Source organism: Rhinatrema bivittatum, chromosome 2, assembly GCF_901001135.1.
Source record: "Rhinatrema bivittatum chromosome 2, aRhiBiv1.1, whole genome shotgun sequence".
Lineage (NCBI taxonomy): Eukaryota > Metazoa > Chordata > Amphibia > Gymnophiona > Rhinatrematidae > Rhinatrema > Rhinatrema bivittatum.
The window spans coordinates 494,450,031-494,468,915 of NC_042616.1; the positions used below are offsets into that span (position 1 = coordinate 494,450,031).

General features: G+C 44.1%; 1 protein-coding gene across 1 annotated transcript in view; it reads right to left on the bottom strand.

Moving 5' to 3' along the window:
- The window catches only part of CAGE1 (cancer antigen 1), a 176,909-nt gene that overhangs the window by 79,010 nt on the left and 79,014 nt on the right, over positions 1-18,885 (bottom strand). Inside the window, exon 7 of the mRNA XM_029590619.1 lies at positions 15,267-15,452. Coding sequence (XP_029446479.1) covers positions 15,267-15,452 — 186 coding nt within the window. The remainder of the gene's footprint in view (positions 1-15,266; positions 15,453-18,885) is intronic.

The window sequence follows — 18,885 nt, forward strand, 5'->3', positions numbered from 1 at the left end:
TCTTGACCCCATAATTTACATTTCTTGGGGTTGGCAGTCAGTCCAGCTCTTTGTAGACTTGTAAGTACTGCCTGTAATTGTCTTAGATGTGTCTCCCATTCACCACTATAAATGACGATGTCATCAAAATAGGCCACTGCATAACCCTGATGTGGGCATAGCAAGTGGTCTACCAAGCGCTGGAAAGTAGCTGGAGCCTCATGAAATCGCAACAGCAGGACCATAAACTGGAAGTGTCCTTCCGGTGTTGAGAAAGCTATCTTCTCCTTTGCAGTTGGCGCCAGGGGAACTTGCCAGTATCCCTTTGTCAAATCAAGCGTGGAGATGAACTGGGCAGTTCCCAAGCATTCAATAAGTTCATCCACGCGGGGTATTCGGTATGCATCCACCTTTGAAGCCTCATTGACTTTCCGGAAGTCAATACAGAACCGGATTCTACCATCTGGTTTAGGTACCATTACAATGAGCGAGGACCAATCGCTATTGGATTCCTCTATTACTCCAAATCAAAGCATTTCTTTCACCTCAGCTTCTACAACCTGCCTCCTGGCTTCGGGAATCCGGTAGAGCTGTTGTTTAACTACTACTCCTGGGTTTGTAATAATGTCGTGACAAGTTAAGTGAGTTCTCCCGGGCATAGTTGAGAAGACCTCTTTATTCTGAGTCACCAGTTTATCTAGGTCCACTTTCTGCATTGTGGAGAGTTGGTCCCCATATGGGATCATCTGGGGCCTGGAAGTTTGGACCAGACTGCAAGTTGGAGCAACCCAATTTTTTTGTAGATTCACGTGGAAGATCTGGGCCTTCTTCTGTTTGTCGGGTTGGGCCACCTTATAATCCACTGGGCCCATCTTCTCCAGTACCTCATATAGACCTTGCCAACAGGACAGCAATTTACTTTCTGAAGTCGGTAGAACACTAGTACGTGGTCTCCTGGCTGGAAGACCCGATGAACAGCGGACAGGTTACATTGCCGGGCTTGGGTAGCCTGGGCCTTTTCCAGGCATAGTCGGGCAACCTCCCCTGCCCTCCCCAGTTGGTCCTGCATCTTGATCACATAGTCGGGCAAATTCCGTCCAGAGTTGGGTTCCTCCTCCCAAGTCTCTCGTACTACACCTAGGATTCTCCGTGGTCTTCTACCATACAATAATTTGAATGGGGAAAACCCGGTCGAAATTTGAGGGACTACCCGAATGGTGAACAATATATACAGCAAGAGTAAGTCCCAATTCTTTCCATCTTCTGCTTAAGAGTTTTGTTAAAACGCTCCATGAGCCCATCAGTTTGTGGATGGTAAACTGACGTCCTCAGGGTTTTTACCTGCAATAATATGCAAACTTGTTTCATCACTTTAGAGACAAACAGGGTCCCTTGGTCGGTTAATATCTCTTTGGGTAATCCTACCCGGGAAATCACCTCCACCAAGGCCGTGGCTATTGTTTGAGTCTTCATATCTCATAGGGGAATAGCTTTGGGATACCTGGTTGCATAGTCGAGAATGACCAGGATATATTTGTTTCCACGGCTAGACCTTTCTAGGGGGCCTACCAAGTCCATAGTGACCCTCTCAAAAGGTGTCTATATAATTGCCATGGCACTAGGGGAGCTATGTGCGTTGCTGCCGGACTGGTCAGCTGACAGGTAGGGCCGGACTGACAGTAGTCCTGAACGTGTCGATACAAGCCAGGCCAATAGAACTGGGCTAAAATCTTTTCTTGTGTTTTCTCTTCCCCTAGGTGGCCCCCCAACAGATGACTATGGGCGAGCCACAACACTTGCTGATGATACTGCTGGGGAACCAAAAGCTGCTTAACCGTTTCGCCTTCCAGATTCCCTTTTGCTACTCTGTATACTAGATTTTTCTTGAGTACAAAAAAAGGGGGGCTAACTTTTGACCCTCCACCCCAGAGACTAATTCCCCATCTATCATCTGTATATTCTCCTGGGCCCCTTTTAGTGCCCCATCTTCTTGTTGGGCCCGCCTAAAATTCCCGGCGTTTCCCTCACCTATCCAGTCTGAGGGAACCTATATTTATTTATTTATTTATTTATTGTTTTGTTATACCGAGTTTCATGACAGGCATCACATCAACCCGGTTTACAATTAACAAAGTGTGAAAGGCATAACGTAGCGTAATAACAATATTCTCAATAAAAACCTTGAACTTTAAATACAGGGAATCAGAAAAGGATGTGAGAAAGTTACAAAAAACAGGGAAAATTAACTTGGAACTGGAAGAGGGGAGATAAAGGAACAGAGCAATATTTACATTTCAGCCAATTAATGTAGAAGAGTAACAAGAAGAGTAAATAAGACTATGCGAATAAATGTGGCGGTATATCACAGTGAGATGGAACCTATGTATCTAGAAGGCTAAGTATGACAGAGAATATGAATAAATATAACACAGAATTTAGATCCAGTTGTGCTGTTGCGTGAAGGTATTATTCAGGGCTTGGAAATGCTTTTTTGAAAAGCCAAGTTTTTAGTCTTTTCCTAAATGTTAGAGAGCATGGCTCCTGTCTTAAGTCTGGTGGGATAGAGTTCCAGAGAGCTGGACCTGCTGAAGAGAAGGCTCTGAGACTCAAGGATTTATGTTGGAAGGTTTTGGCCTTTGGAATTTGGAGAGACTCTTTGTAGTATTCCCTGATGGGTCTGACGGAAGTGTATTTTTTAAGTGGTATTTGTAGGTCGATTTGCGTGTGTTGGTTGATAGTTTTGTAAATGATGTTGATGGTTTTGTACATGATTCTATAATGGATTGGTAGCCAATGGAGGTTTTTGAGGATAGGGGAAATGTGGTCGATTTTCCTGGAATTTGTAAGGACTCTGGCTGCAGAGTTCTGAACCATTTGTAGAGGTTTAGTATAAGAGGCTGGGAGGCCTAGTAGTAACGAGTTGCAATAATCTAGTTTGGAAAAGATTATAGCTTGCAAGATTGTTCTAAAGTCCTGAGCGTGGAAGAGTGGTTTAATTCTTTTCAGAATATGCAATTTGTAGAAGCAATCCTTTGTGGTTTGATTAATGAATGGTTTGAGGTTGAGACGATTGTCTAGTATGGCTCCTAGATCTCTTACATGGGCTGTTTGAAGGAGTGTGGGTGGTTTTAGAAGTATGTTATTGTTTTCCGGTGATATGAGCAGGAATTCTGTTTTCGAAGCATTGAGCACAAGATTTAGACTGTTGAGGAGAAGTTTAATTTCTAATAAGCAAGTGTCCCAGTATTCCATTGTTTTTGAGATTGATTCTTTTATGGGGATCACGATCTGTACGTCGTCTGCGAAAAGGAAGTGTTTCAGGCTTAATTTTGTAAGTAATTGACATAGTGGTAGCAGGTAGACATTGAAGAGTGTGGGTGAAAGTGATGAACCTTGCGGCACCCCTCTATTAGATGGGTGGTATTGGGATTCTTTGTTGTGAATTTTGACTCTATATCCTCTGTTTCCTAGAAATGTTTTGAACCAGTTTAATGTGGCACCTGTTAAACCAATGTTTGCCAGTTGTTTTAGAAGGAGGGAGTGGTTGACAGTGTCGAAGGCCGCCGAGAAGTCGAGGAGGATTAGTAAATATGCTTGGCCTTTATCAATACCAGAGAGGAGGAAGTCCGTGAGTGAGAGTAGTAGCGTTTCTGTGCTTGCGGCTTTGCGAAAACCATATTGGTTTGGGGACAGAATACTGTGGTCTTCTAAGTAGTTGGATAGTTGGGTGTTTACCAATTTTTCCATGATTTTGGCTATGAAAGGGAGGTTGGAAATAGGGCGGAAGTTGTTGGGATCACATGCATTTAGATTAGGTTTTTTTAGTAGTGGCTTGATTGAGGCAGTTTTTAGGTCATCTGGGTAGATACCATGTGCTAGAGAGCAGTTTATGATATCTGCTAGGGTTTTTGCTATTGTGTCCGGGATGAGAAGAAGCATTTTAGAAGGGATTTGATCAAATGGGTGAGATGACGGTTTCATTCTCCTTAACGTCGTTTGTATCTCTGTGAATGTATATGGGTCGTTTGTATCTCTGTGAATGTATATGGGTTGGGGAGCCCCCTCTAACTCCACGACTGCCTCTAAATCTTGGGAATAATTATACTTTTCTATCCTACATTGTCTACAAGGCTTGGATGTCTTAGGATTATTAATATACAAGTCCATGTCTTCAAATGGAAAGACCTCCGGAAATGAGGACTCTTCCTCGCTGAAGTCATCTGGGCCCCTCATTAGCCGGGCCCAAAGAGTCCCAACGTCTGGATGATCTCGTCCCAGTATCACCGGATATAGTATTCAGGGGAGCACTCCCACTTCTACTGTAGCTTGTCCCACTGGAGTCTTCAACAGGACCTGACTGGTCGGGTATTGTCTCTGGTCTCCATGTATGCAAGCGAGGGTCACTGTCTGTTCATAATCAATCTGTGTTCTTTTGACCAGTTTCCTCTGAATGAGAGTTTTTGCACTTCCCAAGTCTACTAAGGTTTGGGTCAGGTCGCCATCTAGCTCCACCGGAACCATGAAGGTTGTAAACCCTGAGCAGGGAATGTCCACAAACGAGAAGAAGGAGTGAGGGGCCACCAAATTGATGTCCATAAATTCATCCTCCATTCGATAGCAGTCCCGGGCAAAGTACCCCTCTCTCCACAGTTGAAGCAGGTCCCTTTTGGCATCACTGCTCCTGGGTGTTTACTCGTTCCGCCCTCAGGCCCTTCTAAGGCGTTATCGGGGTCTCGTGAGGTAGAGAGATTCTTCACTTCTCAGCTGATATAGCAGCTTAGGGTTCCACCTCTCAAATCTCTCCTTCCTTTCTCCAAGCCCTTTATTCGGGAATTCTTCTCTGCTGGAGTAAGCCCACGGCCTGTGTCTGTAGCATCCAAATAACGCTCTATTAGGGAAACCACATCCTTCAGGATCACCGCACCCATTCATGCACTCAGGAGGGGAGAACGTCCACAAAATGTTCTGCCACGACAGTCTCCGCAACTTCAACTCCCCTTTTATTATCGGGTTCTAGCCACCGCCAGAACCTGAGGTCTCTCTACTGGTGTAAAGGTTAAGTCCCGGAAGCTTTTCCGATAAGACTCCTTAGACAGTCCCTGTCTATCGAGTATGGCAGCCTTGACCTCCTGATAGTCTTGGGTTGTTGGTTGTCAAGGGTCCGGTATGCGGCCTGGGCCTCACCGGTTAAATGTGGAGCCACTCTCATGGCCCACTGGGACCTAGGCCAGGGACTTAGGCCAGGCCATGGCCTCCGCCTGTTATGACTGTCGCTGCCCGACATCTCCACTCCACCCACCTTACCTTTTTTGCGACGCCTCCCACGGTTGATGGATGTCTGGCTGCCATGGTGTCTGCCTGCTGTCCTCTCCGGCGTCCCCGGTCCGGCTTGGGCGTTGCATCCCGCCATGTTGTCCAGGTACCATAGGGCGCGCGCGCCACGCGGCCCTGCTTCTTATTCTCTCTTTGGCGTGAACCTCAGGGGCATCTCCCTGTGATGACGTCACGCATCCCGGATACAAAAGCCTACACTTTTCGCTAGCTATTCGAGTTAGCAACGGTCGGGACCTCCTTACGGATGGGATTCGCTCTCCATACCTAGCTACTCTGCCTCTCCAACTTTTGGATTTTATCCTAACGGGGTACCCGCTCCTCGGGGGCCTCTCTCATTTCTTTCAGGTCGCTATCAGAAACCGGTACTCGCTCCTCGAGGGCCCATGTTCCCTGACTCGCTGCCTGAACTTATCTCTTCTGCTTGGAAGAAACCGCTGCCTACATCGTCAGGGAGTTATCAACTTTATTTCCTCAGAGCTGTTCCCTGGAACTGGGTACTCGCTCCTCTAGGGCCTGCCTCTATTCCAGCTTCTGTGTCACCTTCCGGGAGAAACCGCTGTGTGAGTAACTTTACCAACGAGGCTCTATACCAGAACCCTGTGTATGCTCCACTGTACTCACTATCTCAGTTTTCTCCACTACAGCACAGCCATAGAGGGAATCGCTGTTCCAGTATTCTGAGGAACCCTAGCCTAGCCACGCTTCATCTCTACTCACTACTGCCACCTCTGGTGGCTTCTCAACTCTGTCTAATAAAAGATATAACTCTGTGTTGTGTGTCCCAAAGCTGAGCCTGATCTGTGGCCTCTCACGGGACTTCCCCCGTGGGCGTGGTCAGCAGTCACAGTGTCCAAGGGTCCACCCAAAACCTTACAAACAATAACACCGCCACCCTCATCTTGGGGCCCCATCTTTGTCAGCCAAATTTCCAGTATTGGTGGGGTTGGACGCTGTTCCATTCCGGTGTGTACCCCAGCGGTCCCTAGCGCTGATGTTCTTTGTAGTAATTGGCCGTTAAGCTGTGCTTGGGCTTCCAGGTGTTGCTGCAATTGTTGCTGTAGCTGCTGGTGCTGCGCATACTGGCTCTGAGCAGCTGCCCGGAGCTGTTACTGTCCCTCCACCAGGGCTTGCTCCATTTCTCAAGGAGGTTCCTGTAAAGGCTAGTCTGAGCTCCTGCTCCTTCAAGGCCGGAAACCTTTCCTCTTCTTTCAAGAAAATAACCAAATAAAAGAAAAGCCTGCTTCTCCAGCTCTGACTCACTTCTTCTGTTCCCTCCTTCCAGCAGAGCTTCTCTCCTAGCCGGTACCAATAAACAAACAAAAAAAAAAAATCCTGTGTGGCTGCTGTTGCAGCCAATGCCCCCCCCCCCCCCCAAAAAAAAAAAAAAAAAATTTTCTGCTAGTGTGGGTCCCTGTCTGTGCAGATGCTTAGAACAGGTAATCCCACTTCCGCCACCATATGTGATGCCCTTGGAGCGGTCTATGGCTGGAGTAGGCCACAGAACAGACCAGGCTGGAGAATGGTCTGCTTTTCATCAGTTTATTTTAAAAATCACATAACAGAAAAGAAGCAAATGGCTGCTTACCTCAGCAGACTGATATGCAAAGCAAAATGTCCAGAACAAATACAGCATTGGATTGCAGCTTCCTTCTCCTTCCTGGGGCTTCTCTAACTCTCTCAGGGCCTCACCTTTGTATCCCTTACCTCAGGGAAATGGCCCCACCCGAGGATCCCTTTCCTGTCTGTCTTAAGGTGGATCGGCCAGATAGCTGGAGCTGGTCCGTTAAGGCAGTCTGAGGCTTTCTATCACATACTCTATCACAAGTACATATATACTGTGTCTATAATTGTTGAAAATTAGCCCTTAAAGTTGTAAGAGCATTCCTACGCCTGTCAATATGCAGGACTGTCACATGCACACCCTCTCCGGAGGACAACCACTCCATGAAAGTTCTGCAAAAGGTGACTGTGCCCAATTTTTCAACACATACTGGCTGGTAAGGTGTTTTGGAATTGAGGTGCAAGGGACCAAGCTGGGAAATCTATACCGCCATCACACAGCGAGTAAGCAAGCCCCATACAGAACATCTGGCACTGAGTGCCATACTCACTTATGTTAGCAGTAGGGACTACATGCTGCTGTCCCTGCACGTACATATTAGCAAAGCCTATGTTCCGACAATGGTTGACAGTAAACGAAAATCAGGTATGTGTCAGCTTCCTGTTACATGTCATGAGTCGGTGTGACTCCTTCCTCCACAAACATTATGTATAGCTGCCCACAGATAATACTTCTGTGACTGCCATGATTCACCCCTATTTACTGCAAGTTTGTGACATGGGCTCCTGAATGGATTAGGTGGCACAAAAAGCCTGCTTGTCAAGATGCCTACATGTAAAGGAGATCATAAATCTTGACTATCACATCATATCTGTGCGAGCACTAGCTCTATGCGGTTAGAATGGAGGCTGTCTGTACACTCATAGCATGTTCACCTGACCACACAATGTCACCAGAGCATGCAATACACATAGGACTGCACTGGATCATAGTAGGCCACCTCACTGATTAAAGTACTAGTGTGTAACAGGAGTTACTGGTGAGCCTACAGCATACCAGTTGTTCACCAGAACACAAATGTCCTCACACGCATGTCCATCAGCAATGCCACAAAAGCATGAAAGCATGGAAAAGTGAGCCGTAATTTTGGTGCCATACTATATGCTAAGTGCTTCGCACAGTAGTGCTGAGGCTGTGTGCTTTACAGGGCCTCAGAAAGAACACCTGCACTGTTAACAGTAGCAGGTGTAGGTTAACACTGAACATTGTGCTTATGAGAAGGGAACAAACATATGTGCATACTGCTGCAACACATGACTATCTGTGATGCATTACCCAGTATTTATGTTCCAACAACCAGCCATCTGCAGATGACAGTGATGTGTGACAGGCCAGTTAAAGGCATGTAAACCCTTGGCCTGCATGATGTCAACGGTTGATGCGGAAAGATACGGCTGCAGTAACAGTGGTTCTGAACTATACTGGCACGGTGACATGTCACAGATGGAGTGAAGGCTGGACAGTAGCAGATGCACTTTCCTGCCCTCACTCACCTGTAAGTGCATACTCTTGGAGCTTTCCCAAGAAGGCAATGCCACTTACATAACATCATGACAGCCAAGACCCTCAACTTTTGCACAGCTGTTCTGATAAATTTCCACATTTGATGTACTACAGTGCATGCATGTAGGGGTGCATGCACTGAGAAAGGTTAATGCAAACTTTGAAGGAGCTGTGCACATAGGAAACATGGCACCACATAGCAAAGTCCCTTTCATCCTGGCTGTATTGCAAAGTGTGAGCCCAAAGCAGTGCGATGTGTGCAGTATTGAGGCCACCTATCCATAATGAGAAGTATGTTCATGCTGCTATTTCATGACAATGGCAGCAACATCAACACTCTCTATACCTGCTGGCATGGGAGTTAGACAATGGCTACATGTACATATGCTGCAAATTGATATGCAGTTCAAAATCCTAGTGTTTTCTCACTGTTTAAATGATATACCATCGGTGACAGATTGTTCTGGTAATGTCCTTGTGACATAAAGCACACCCATTACAGAGGTACTAGTTCACCTGAACACCTGTAAGTCCTTCCAAATGAGGGTGTATCAATAGCTATCTGGCAGTACTACTTTTAAGTGTGCCCTTCGTACGTTGCCATGCATGTTACACCTTTAGTGTTTTTTCACATTTACTGTATAACTACAGCTGTCTCTCTTCAGGGTCCAGGAGCATGTGGGCCACAAACACACTTATGACTCAGTGGTATCCACATGTGAGGGTGATAATGAGGGCCACTGTTGATGGCTCTCAGGCCACACCATGTAGATAGGCCACCGAATGTCATACCAAACGTCACTCAATTTCTGTCACTAACAGCCAGAACACATGCTGGCGGCCACAAGTCTATCATGTAATGTTTACAGTGACAAACTTTATTTCAAGTACACTGTTCAGCTCCATTGCAAAGACAGTTCATGATCATCCATATGTGTTTATATGGTACACGGTGACCTACTCAGCCAAGAAGTGATACAAAGACAAGTGATAGCAAGTATAGCAGCAGCTAACAGGCCTCAGGCACACCTCCCCTGGAAGGGGAATAGCAACGTGAACCCTATCAGGCAAAGTGTGTCCGTATAAGGTTTTGCCGAATCTGGCTGCCACTCAGCATGTTCTCCTGGCCTCCAGCAGGGAGACATGAGGGATTCCGTAGCAGATCTGGATGTATGTCCATTGGTAGTCCATGGCGTACAACATTATGAAACACGCAGCACAGCAAGACAATCTTTGCTACTTTGGGTGGGGCGTACATTAAAGCTCCACCTGTCTTGTCCAAACAGGGAAAACAACTTTTCAGAAAGCCAACGATGCGTTCTATGACGTTTCAGGTAGCATTTAAGGCGTTGTCGTATATCGTCTCTGCTAGCGTGTTTGGCATGTGTATAGGGCTGAGAAGCCAGGGCTTGAAATCGTACCCTGAGTCTCCTGAGGCAATGGCAGAAAAAAGGCATGAATATTTGCATTGCTAGTGGCAGATATGACTGGCAAACCACAACATCCAATAAGACTGTATAAGCTAGCCAGTACCTTTATTGAGCCGTCAAACCTGATGAGCGTTGCCCGAGACCATTTAAGTATTGTTGTTGGCCGTTAGATGTGCAGGAACGCTGTAGGCAAAAGGAGCTGATCTGTTCATTACAACAGCATCTGATGAAACAATTGTTTGGAAGTATGATATGACAGGGCCTCGCAATCCAGCAAAGGGTACTGCTGTGTAGCTGCCTGCCAAACTTCCAGACATATGTAAGAGGACAGAAAGCTGTGCTACCAGCAAATGGGGTACTTCATGCAGTTGCAGTTATTTTTCATCGTGGAGCTCCAGTCTGTCCTGTGTTGAAAACCATTAGTCACCCCACACACAGGAAATACACCAGTTCTGCAACATACACTGCAGACTGCTCGTGGTACAAGTGTATGAAGCTGTACAGAAAGTACAGGTGACAATGTTCCTGACAGTTCAGTAACGGCCCACACGTGAAGGTGCTGTACCAGCAATATTCAGCATAATACACGGTTCGGACGCATATGACACATTGTAACAATTCCCAAGGGGAGGATAGGAATGGGGCCTTTTAGGTAATAAATACATGCTATGTATATAGTGCATTCTGACTTTAGGTCCTGTGCCTTTTTTCTCCCACTCATTTGGCAGTCCTCTGAATCATGAGCAGAGAAAGGCATGGCCTTGGACAATGTCCTGCATACATAAATGCAGAAGGCAGGTGTTATGCCACTGATCGTGTCCTCCTCCACTGCTCTCCACCTCCAGTTGGGTGCCATTAGCCACATACTGATAAGGATTGATGGAAATGTGAAAGAAAAGGGTGTCTTACCTATAAGCCAAGGGTCACCGTACAGGCCAGCCTCAAAATTTTCAAAGATCCCCGATGGCCTAACTATAAAGGAACATAAGAACATGCAATACTGGGTCAGACCAAGGGTCCATCAAGCCCAGCATCCTGTTTCCAACAGTGGCCAATCCAGGCCATAAGAACCTGGCAAGTACCCAAAAACTAAGTCTATTCCATGTTACCGTTGCTAATAATAGCGGTGGTTATTATCTAAGTCAACTTAATTAATAGCAGGTAATGGACTTCTCCTCCAAGAATTTATCCAATCCTTTTTTAAACACAGCTATACTAACTGCACTAACCACATCCTCTGGCAACAAATTCCAGAGTTTAATTGTGTGTTGAGTGAAAAATAATTTTCTCAGATTAGTTTTAAATGTGCCACATGCTAACTTCATGGCGTACCCCCTAGTCTTTCTATTATCCGAAAGAGTAAATAACCGATTCACATCTACCCGTTCTAGACCTCTCATGATTTTAAACACCTCTATCATATCCCCTCCTCAGCCGTCTCTTCTCCAAGCTGAAAAGTCCTAACCTCTTTAGTCTTTCCTCATAGGGGAGCTGTTCCATTCCCTTTATCATTTTGGTCGCCCTTCTCTGTACCTTCTCCATCGCAATTATATCTTTTTTGAGATGTGGCGACCAGAATTGTACACAGTATTCAAGTTGCGGTCTCACTATGGAGCGATACAGAGGCATTATGACATTTTCCATTTTATTCACCATTCCCTTTCTAATAATTCCCAACATCTGTTTGCTTTTTTGACTGCCGCAGCACACTGAACCGACGATTTCAATGTGTTATCCACTATGATGCCTAGATCTCTTTCTTGGGTAGTAGCACCTAATATGGAACCTAACATGGTGTAACTACAGCAAGGGTTATTTTTCCCTATATGCATCACCTTGCACTTGTCCACATTAAATTTCATCTGCCATTTTGATGCCCAATTTTCCAGCCTTACAAGGTCTTCCTGCAATTTATCACAATCTGCTTGTGATTTAACTACTCTGAACAATTTTGTATCATCTGCAAATTTGATTACCTCACTTATCGTATTTCTTTCCAGATCATTTATAAATATATTGAAAAGTAAGGGTCCCAATACATGCACGGCTCCGGGGTACCTGGCCACCACATCAAGGATGCGCATTTGAGTTTCGCAGACCACTTGCACATTGATGGAGTGGAAGAGTTTTCTGTTGTGGTACATTTGCCATGGGGTGGGACGATGGCCATGTGAGTGCAGTTGATAGCTCTGATGACATTGGGAAAGTGTGCGAAGGCATAGAAACCTCTCTTCAAGTCCATCAAGTCCTGCTTGGTCACAAGGGAACTTTATGTATCGATTAATGCGGTCAGTTACAGCTGCAATGACCTGATTGAGACAGCGTGAGCATGTGATTTGGGACATTCCCCCCACCACCCCTACAGTGGTTTGGAAGGAGCCGCTTGCCGTGAAATGAAGGATTGTCAACAGTTTGGTGATGCCGGGGACAGCACAGGACCTTGCCGAGACTGGATCTAGATCCCCTCGAATGTCTTCATATAATTCCAGGATTGCCCAAGAGCTGAGACGATACCTACCTAGCATAAAGTTTTCAGGCATGTCCAGCAAGGATGTTCGTGGAGGAAAGATACTCTCCCTGTATCTCCCGGCCCGTGGCCGGGCACATGCATGTCGCTGGGCAGGACCCAGACCCCGCCACAGCGGAGCCTCTGCCTGTGCTGCTGGTACTTCCCTGGGAAGTCTTGAAAGTGGTTTTGGGTCCTGTTCTGGTTGTTCATCTTCCACATGTCGTTGCATGCGGCGAGACTGGCCAGGCATGAAGAATGCCACTCACCAAAAGCAGTTAGGAAGCTTGACCTACTAAAAAGAGCCGTTTTTATTGGTCCAGGAATGCTTGGTAGGTGTGTGTGTGTATTGACTGCAGTTTTTATCTCGTGTAATATGCACAACAATAATGCCGCGGACTGCAATACCGCCCATGATCCGATCGTACCGCCCAGAAAAAAGGTGTAGTTATTAGCTGCGTTACTATTAAGTTTAGGGTGAAATATAAAATACTGTCACTAATTTACTCATTAATTCATGATCCGGATTCAACTTGGCTCTGTACTTCATTACGGTTATATAAACCTACTAGAAATCTCAGATCTACCACCAAGTATCTACTTGATGTTCCCACGGTTAGGCTGGCCAGATTGAATATAACTAGAGAGAGAGCGTTCTCAGTGGCGGGACCCATTCTTTGGAACTCAATCCCAAATACACTAAGATCAATTACTGATCACAATGAATTCAAGAAGGTTTTGAAAACCTTTCTATTTAAAATGGCTTTTGCAGGAATTGAGGAAATGAATATCTTTCCTCAAAGATCTTCATAATAATAGTGCAGGAATTGAGGAAATGAATATCTTTCCTCAAAGATCTTCATAATAATAGTGGATGTATATTATACATACATAGAGCTTAATAGCTTGTTTTTGCTAACCATGTGATAACTCTGGTCTCTGGTTTCTTAACCTTTTCTGGCTTTTCTCGTTTTTAGTTATAAATTTTAGCATAAGTTATGTTAAAGAATTAGGGATTATAATTATACATTGTATTTTTTTTCCATCTTTTAGTTTATTTATTGATTTTGTTTTTTATTATGTAGTCTTTTGTGTTTAATTATCTTCTTCAGTTTTGTTTTTTTTTTTATTTTGAAGTTGTGAACCGTCTTGGTCAGACTTTGTCTGTGAAAGTCGGTATATAAAATGTTTTAAATAAATAAATAAATAAATAAATACTAACCCGCGATATTGTGAGATACATATCACGCAGCGTGCTACCACCTCCTGTTTTACATTTACCCCGCCCCAATTCCTCCCACTTGAATATGAAATGTTTTATTTATTTATTTTATTTATTTATTTGCAGTTTTTATATACCGACATTTGTTTAGTAACCTCACATTGGTTCACAATTGACAGAAACATTGCAGCTGTGCTAACTAGAACAAACATATGCAACAGTGCTTTACAATAAACATTTACAATAAACAATAAACTTTACAATAAACTTGTTAACGAACATATGCAACAGTGCTTTACAATAAACTTGTTAACCGGGGGGGGGGGGGGGGGGGGAGGGGAGGGAACAGTGGAACAATGGAGGGGAAAAATAAAATAGCGATAGGCTGTTAGTGCACGCGTTACGGCATTATCACATTTTGATGAATGATCCCATAAGTTACTTAGCCATATAGGCTATGAAAATCTACCCCCCTGGTGTCAGAAACTGTATTGATAAAAATCAGCCACTATGATGTATCTCTAATATAGTGCTGTGTTATGTATGAAAAACAGAACATTGTTAGATAACTGCTGTGCTTAATGATATTCATTCTGTTGCTAGTGGATAGTCATTAAAACATAAAGGATACAATACTGCAGAAAAATTAGTGTGCATCACAAAAATGTAGGTAGGAAGGGTAATGGGGTGTATTGCCCATATAGAATGTGTAAATAGAGGTGTGGTGACTTTCAAATAGGTGCGCGGGCACATGGCCAGAAACGCGGCCATGTTATAAAATAGTTCTGGCACGTGCATATATGCTCCTAATTTTACAAGTGAGCCGCGCAAGTGAGGGAATTTTATAACAGGCACACGTCCACACCATGACCAATTTAACCAGTGCGTCCACCAGTTTGCTCAGTCTAGAGCTAGGTCCTCCAAACCCCTCTGGTTCATTAATCTGCACACTGCCCCCAGTTAACCCAAACCCCCTCAAATACTTCAGAGATGCCTACAAACAGTTTTATTTAGACTTACACTTCCTCAATAGCAGACGTAAAGTTACATGGTACTGGGCCTGGGTGTGTGCCCCACCCTGGAATGCCCACGCCACATCCACACTCCACTCTTGTTTGTCCAAAGTGAGATGTTTGCACTTCGGGACTTATGCATGCATGTGGGAGGCTTTTAAAACTGGGTGGATGCAGCATGTACTACATGTGCGCATACCTCCCAATTTTAGCATGTACATCTCATTCAAAATTCATCTTTCAAAGTGTGACGGTTTAAGATGTATCGTTACAGATGTGAAAGAAAGGTAGAAGAGCTTGATCCTTGCTCCAACTAGGACTATTACAGCACCAGCAGCTTTCATTTGCAATTACCTGAGTTTTGGCTTTCTCCCCTCACTTGTTTCTTGCATTTCTTCATTGGTTTGCCATCTTATTCTATGTTAAATTGAAACTTAATATACTGCATATCACATTCTCGCACTCTGACTTTATCCTGAATTTCAGCTTTTCTCTCTCCTAAAGACCCATTTGCTATCTGTGCTCCACACAAGATTTCATTCTCTCTATACCATCTTCAGAGGTTTCTTATCGCTGGGTAATCTTTCTTACCTTAGAAACCTGGATGGTTGGCAATTTTCCTCATTTTTCCCTAGCTGGATTTTTCTATGATTCTAACCTGATGTTGAAGCTCCAGATTCTCGTTCTTGATCATCTCCATGCACAGCTCCAGGTTTTGTGTCTCATCTTGCTTCTTCTCAAATTCCTCATGCAAGGTTTTCACTTCATCCACAACCCTGTTGTACTTGGAGTTGAACTGCAGCTTTTCTGCCAGCCTGAAATCCAACTGCTTTTGCATTTCTGCCTGCAAGGATGATAAGTAACAGCACAAAGTCAATGTGACAAATCTTCAATCCTCTCCTATCTATTGTATTTAAAGCAGTTGTACAGTAGTAACATTTCAGTATAGCACTCATCCAGAATGCTGTCAGATATAACATGGAGTAAGTAAGAAATGAGTAAATTGTTCCTTAAACAAGACCAGTAGGTTCTTTGCTCAAAGGGAATTTCTGCAGACTCCATTGTACAACTCGTGTTAGATTTCAGCCATGTCACTAGGATTAACATCCATAGGCTTGTGAAAAGTAACCTTGGCTCTTTAATGTCGTCAGAGTCGTTGCTTGGAGATCTCCCATCAAAATACTGACCCCGATTAGTTTAGTTTCTAATATTTCTGGAATCAAAGTTCAGAGTAGCATGACTATTTACTTCCTTTATTCTTACCCTGTTTCCATGTTTTCTCAAACACTACTGAATTCTTTTATAAAAGTCAATTTTCAAAAGGTATTTACCTGGTAAAACGGCTTGACTGAAAATTGCCCCCCGCCCAGTTAAAAGTGCATGCAGGATTCTACCACAGAGAGGAGGTGATCCCAGGGACTGGGACAGGATCTGGTAGGGAAACACCACATGTAGATTTGATTTTCAAATCTATGTGCATTGTTTTGCATTAATTGTTTTGGCTGAACTATCCAAAACAAAAAAAATGAAACCCATCACCCGATCAATAATAAGTCGCCCTAAAGCAGAGAACAATGACTCTGTTAGGTCTTATCTCCTTTATACAATACCAATATCTTTATAATGAAACAATATCTAAACTTTTTAAACAGGTTTTCTATCGGGTGTTAGATTAGGCTACATGCCACCATTTGTTAATGAATGTGGTAATTTGCCATTATGACAGCTGAAATAAGTTGTATATCGCCAGTTATAATAATATACCAGCATGTTGTCTTGGTCTTTCCAAATATGTAATTTGAAGGGAATAGACAAATAATTTTGAGTCTTTTTTTGCTTGCACTAAAACCTTATAAACAAGTACTTATTTTATCCTTAGTATTTCTGTTACTTAGGTGTGATCAGACTTCTGGTTTTTTCATTAATATAAAAAAAAAAACAAATGTCACATCTAGGTTAGTTACTGTCTTAAGGAACCCAGACACAAATATCACATTTTAATAAACACTGCTGGCTTGAAAAACCCAGGATGTAGCATTTCAGTGTTACTTTACCTGGCTCGGGGGTATAATCTTCATGACTAAAAAGATAGCTACATTTTAGTACTTGTAGAATCCACTCACACTAGAAGATAAACACCCTTAAAAAGCATACAGTACTTACTAAATCTGCACTAGCGCCTCACTCTTTTTTTTCTTAAAAAATGGCAGCTGCACACATCATCATCTTACCACCATTTAAATTACTGTATATGTCAACCAAACATTTTTTACAAGCCCTGGAGCGCCAGGCTTTTCAAGCCAGAAGCAATTTTCAAATGTGATATTTGTGTCTGGGTTTCTTAAGACAGTAATGGTTACCTAGATGTGACATTTGCTTTTTTTTATGCCCATTTGGGACATGCCCCATGTCATTAACTTTATCTTCATTCAAACATCCAGTCACAGGATACACCTGTTTGTTGAACCACACATCAATCAATTTGAAACACAGTAGGGGTTATTTACATTATCCAGTGTCCATGTAGGTAAAACTATTCGCAAATTAAAGACCCATATCTATGAGTATTGCTCATGCATCAGAAATGCCGAGTTGGAGGCTCCATTAGAAGCCCACTGGTTAGATGGCCACCATTCCCTAAATGATTTCAAGTTATTTGCCCTGGAAGTGCTGCTCCAATCGCCACGTGGTGGCAATTTTCCAAACTTCTGACTTATCAGGAACAACATTGGATTTTTTTGCTTAACACCTTTGTACCCGCAGGCTTGAATAAGGAAATAGAGTGGTCTGTCTGCTATTAGAACCGCTTTAGTAATTTTTGACTTTGCGACTCCAGTCAGTTCATTTACCTGATGTTCTATGCCGCCTCCGGTAACTTAGGCCTGGATTTTCTAATATCGCACTGGTTTGTGAATCCAGCGGTGACAGGGGACGAAGCGGTGGGGGGGGGGGGGGCGGGCCTGCAAAAGCCAGCAGTGATCGCCCCACCACGGTGTTATCGCTAGAGATGTGCATTTGATTTTGCTGAATTGTCCAAATCGGCATGGATAGGGGGACCCGAATCCCAAGACGGATTTTCCCCGAACTTCAGGTTAGCGCAGGGGGGAGGGGCACCTTTATTAAAAAAAAAAAAAAAACCCACCACAACTCTTAAAATTTAGTTTATTACAACCCCCCCACTCTCTGGACCCCCCTAAAACTTGCCTAAAATCCTTGGTGGTCCAGCGTGGATCCCGGGAGCGATCTCCCACTCTCGGGCTGTCGGCTGCCAGTAAACAAAATGGCACTGGTGGCCCTTTGCCCTTAACATGTGAAAGGGGCTACCGGTGCCAATTCGACAATTTGGTGTAGAGGCGGTGTTCTCGAAGTCTCAGTAATACTTGTTTGACATCTGCTAGATGAGTAGACATATCTCGCGAAAATATCAAGATGTCATCTAGGTAGACAATGACACTTTTGTACAGAAGGTCCCACAGAATGTCGTTCATCATGTTCTGAAACACGGCAGGGGCATCACCAAATATTCGAAATGGTCATCTCGAGTGTTGAAAGCTGTTTTCCATTCGTCGCCTTCGCGAATGCGAACCAAGTTATAGGCTCCCTTTAGGTCAAGTTTCGAAAACATCTTGGCTCCTTGAAGTCGATCAAAAAGCTCTGAGATCAGAGGTAAGGGGTATCAGTCTGTAATCGTGATCTCGTTCAGACCTCAATAGTCAATACAAGGATGCAGTGTGCCGTCCTTCCCCACGAAGAAGAAGCCTGAACCTGCAGGAGACTTAGATGGTCTAATGAAACCTTTTTGCAAATTTTCCTCGATGTACTCAGACATGGCTTTGTTCTCCACCACCGACAATGGGTAGACACGTCCCTTAGGAGGTTCAGCATTAGGTTTCAGTCTTATGGCGCACACGATACCGGAAACAATTTCGGAACTGATACATATCTCTACAAAGCATAATTACAGATGAAGCAAAATTAAGTTTAAAGTCAGACATTTCACCAGAACTTTCCAATAATGTCATGAGTGTTGTGGAGGTGGACCCTTGGCCCAAAGGGGTATTGGTGCCACCTGTGGAGGAAACCCCTACAGGTCCCAACTGTCGGGAGGTGAGGCCAAGATCACAAGAATGCCCGGTGTGCGCCAAATCTGGGAGATATGCAAGTATGTCCAGTTGGCGCGCACCAATTGGATTTTAAAAGCCACCCCGTGCGCATGCATCTCCTGGTATGTGCACAAAAGAGAAACCCCATAAAGGAGCTTGGGTGTGGTCTGGGCG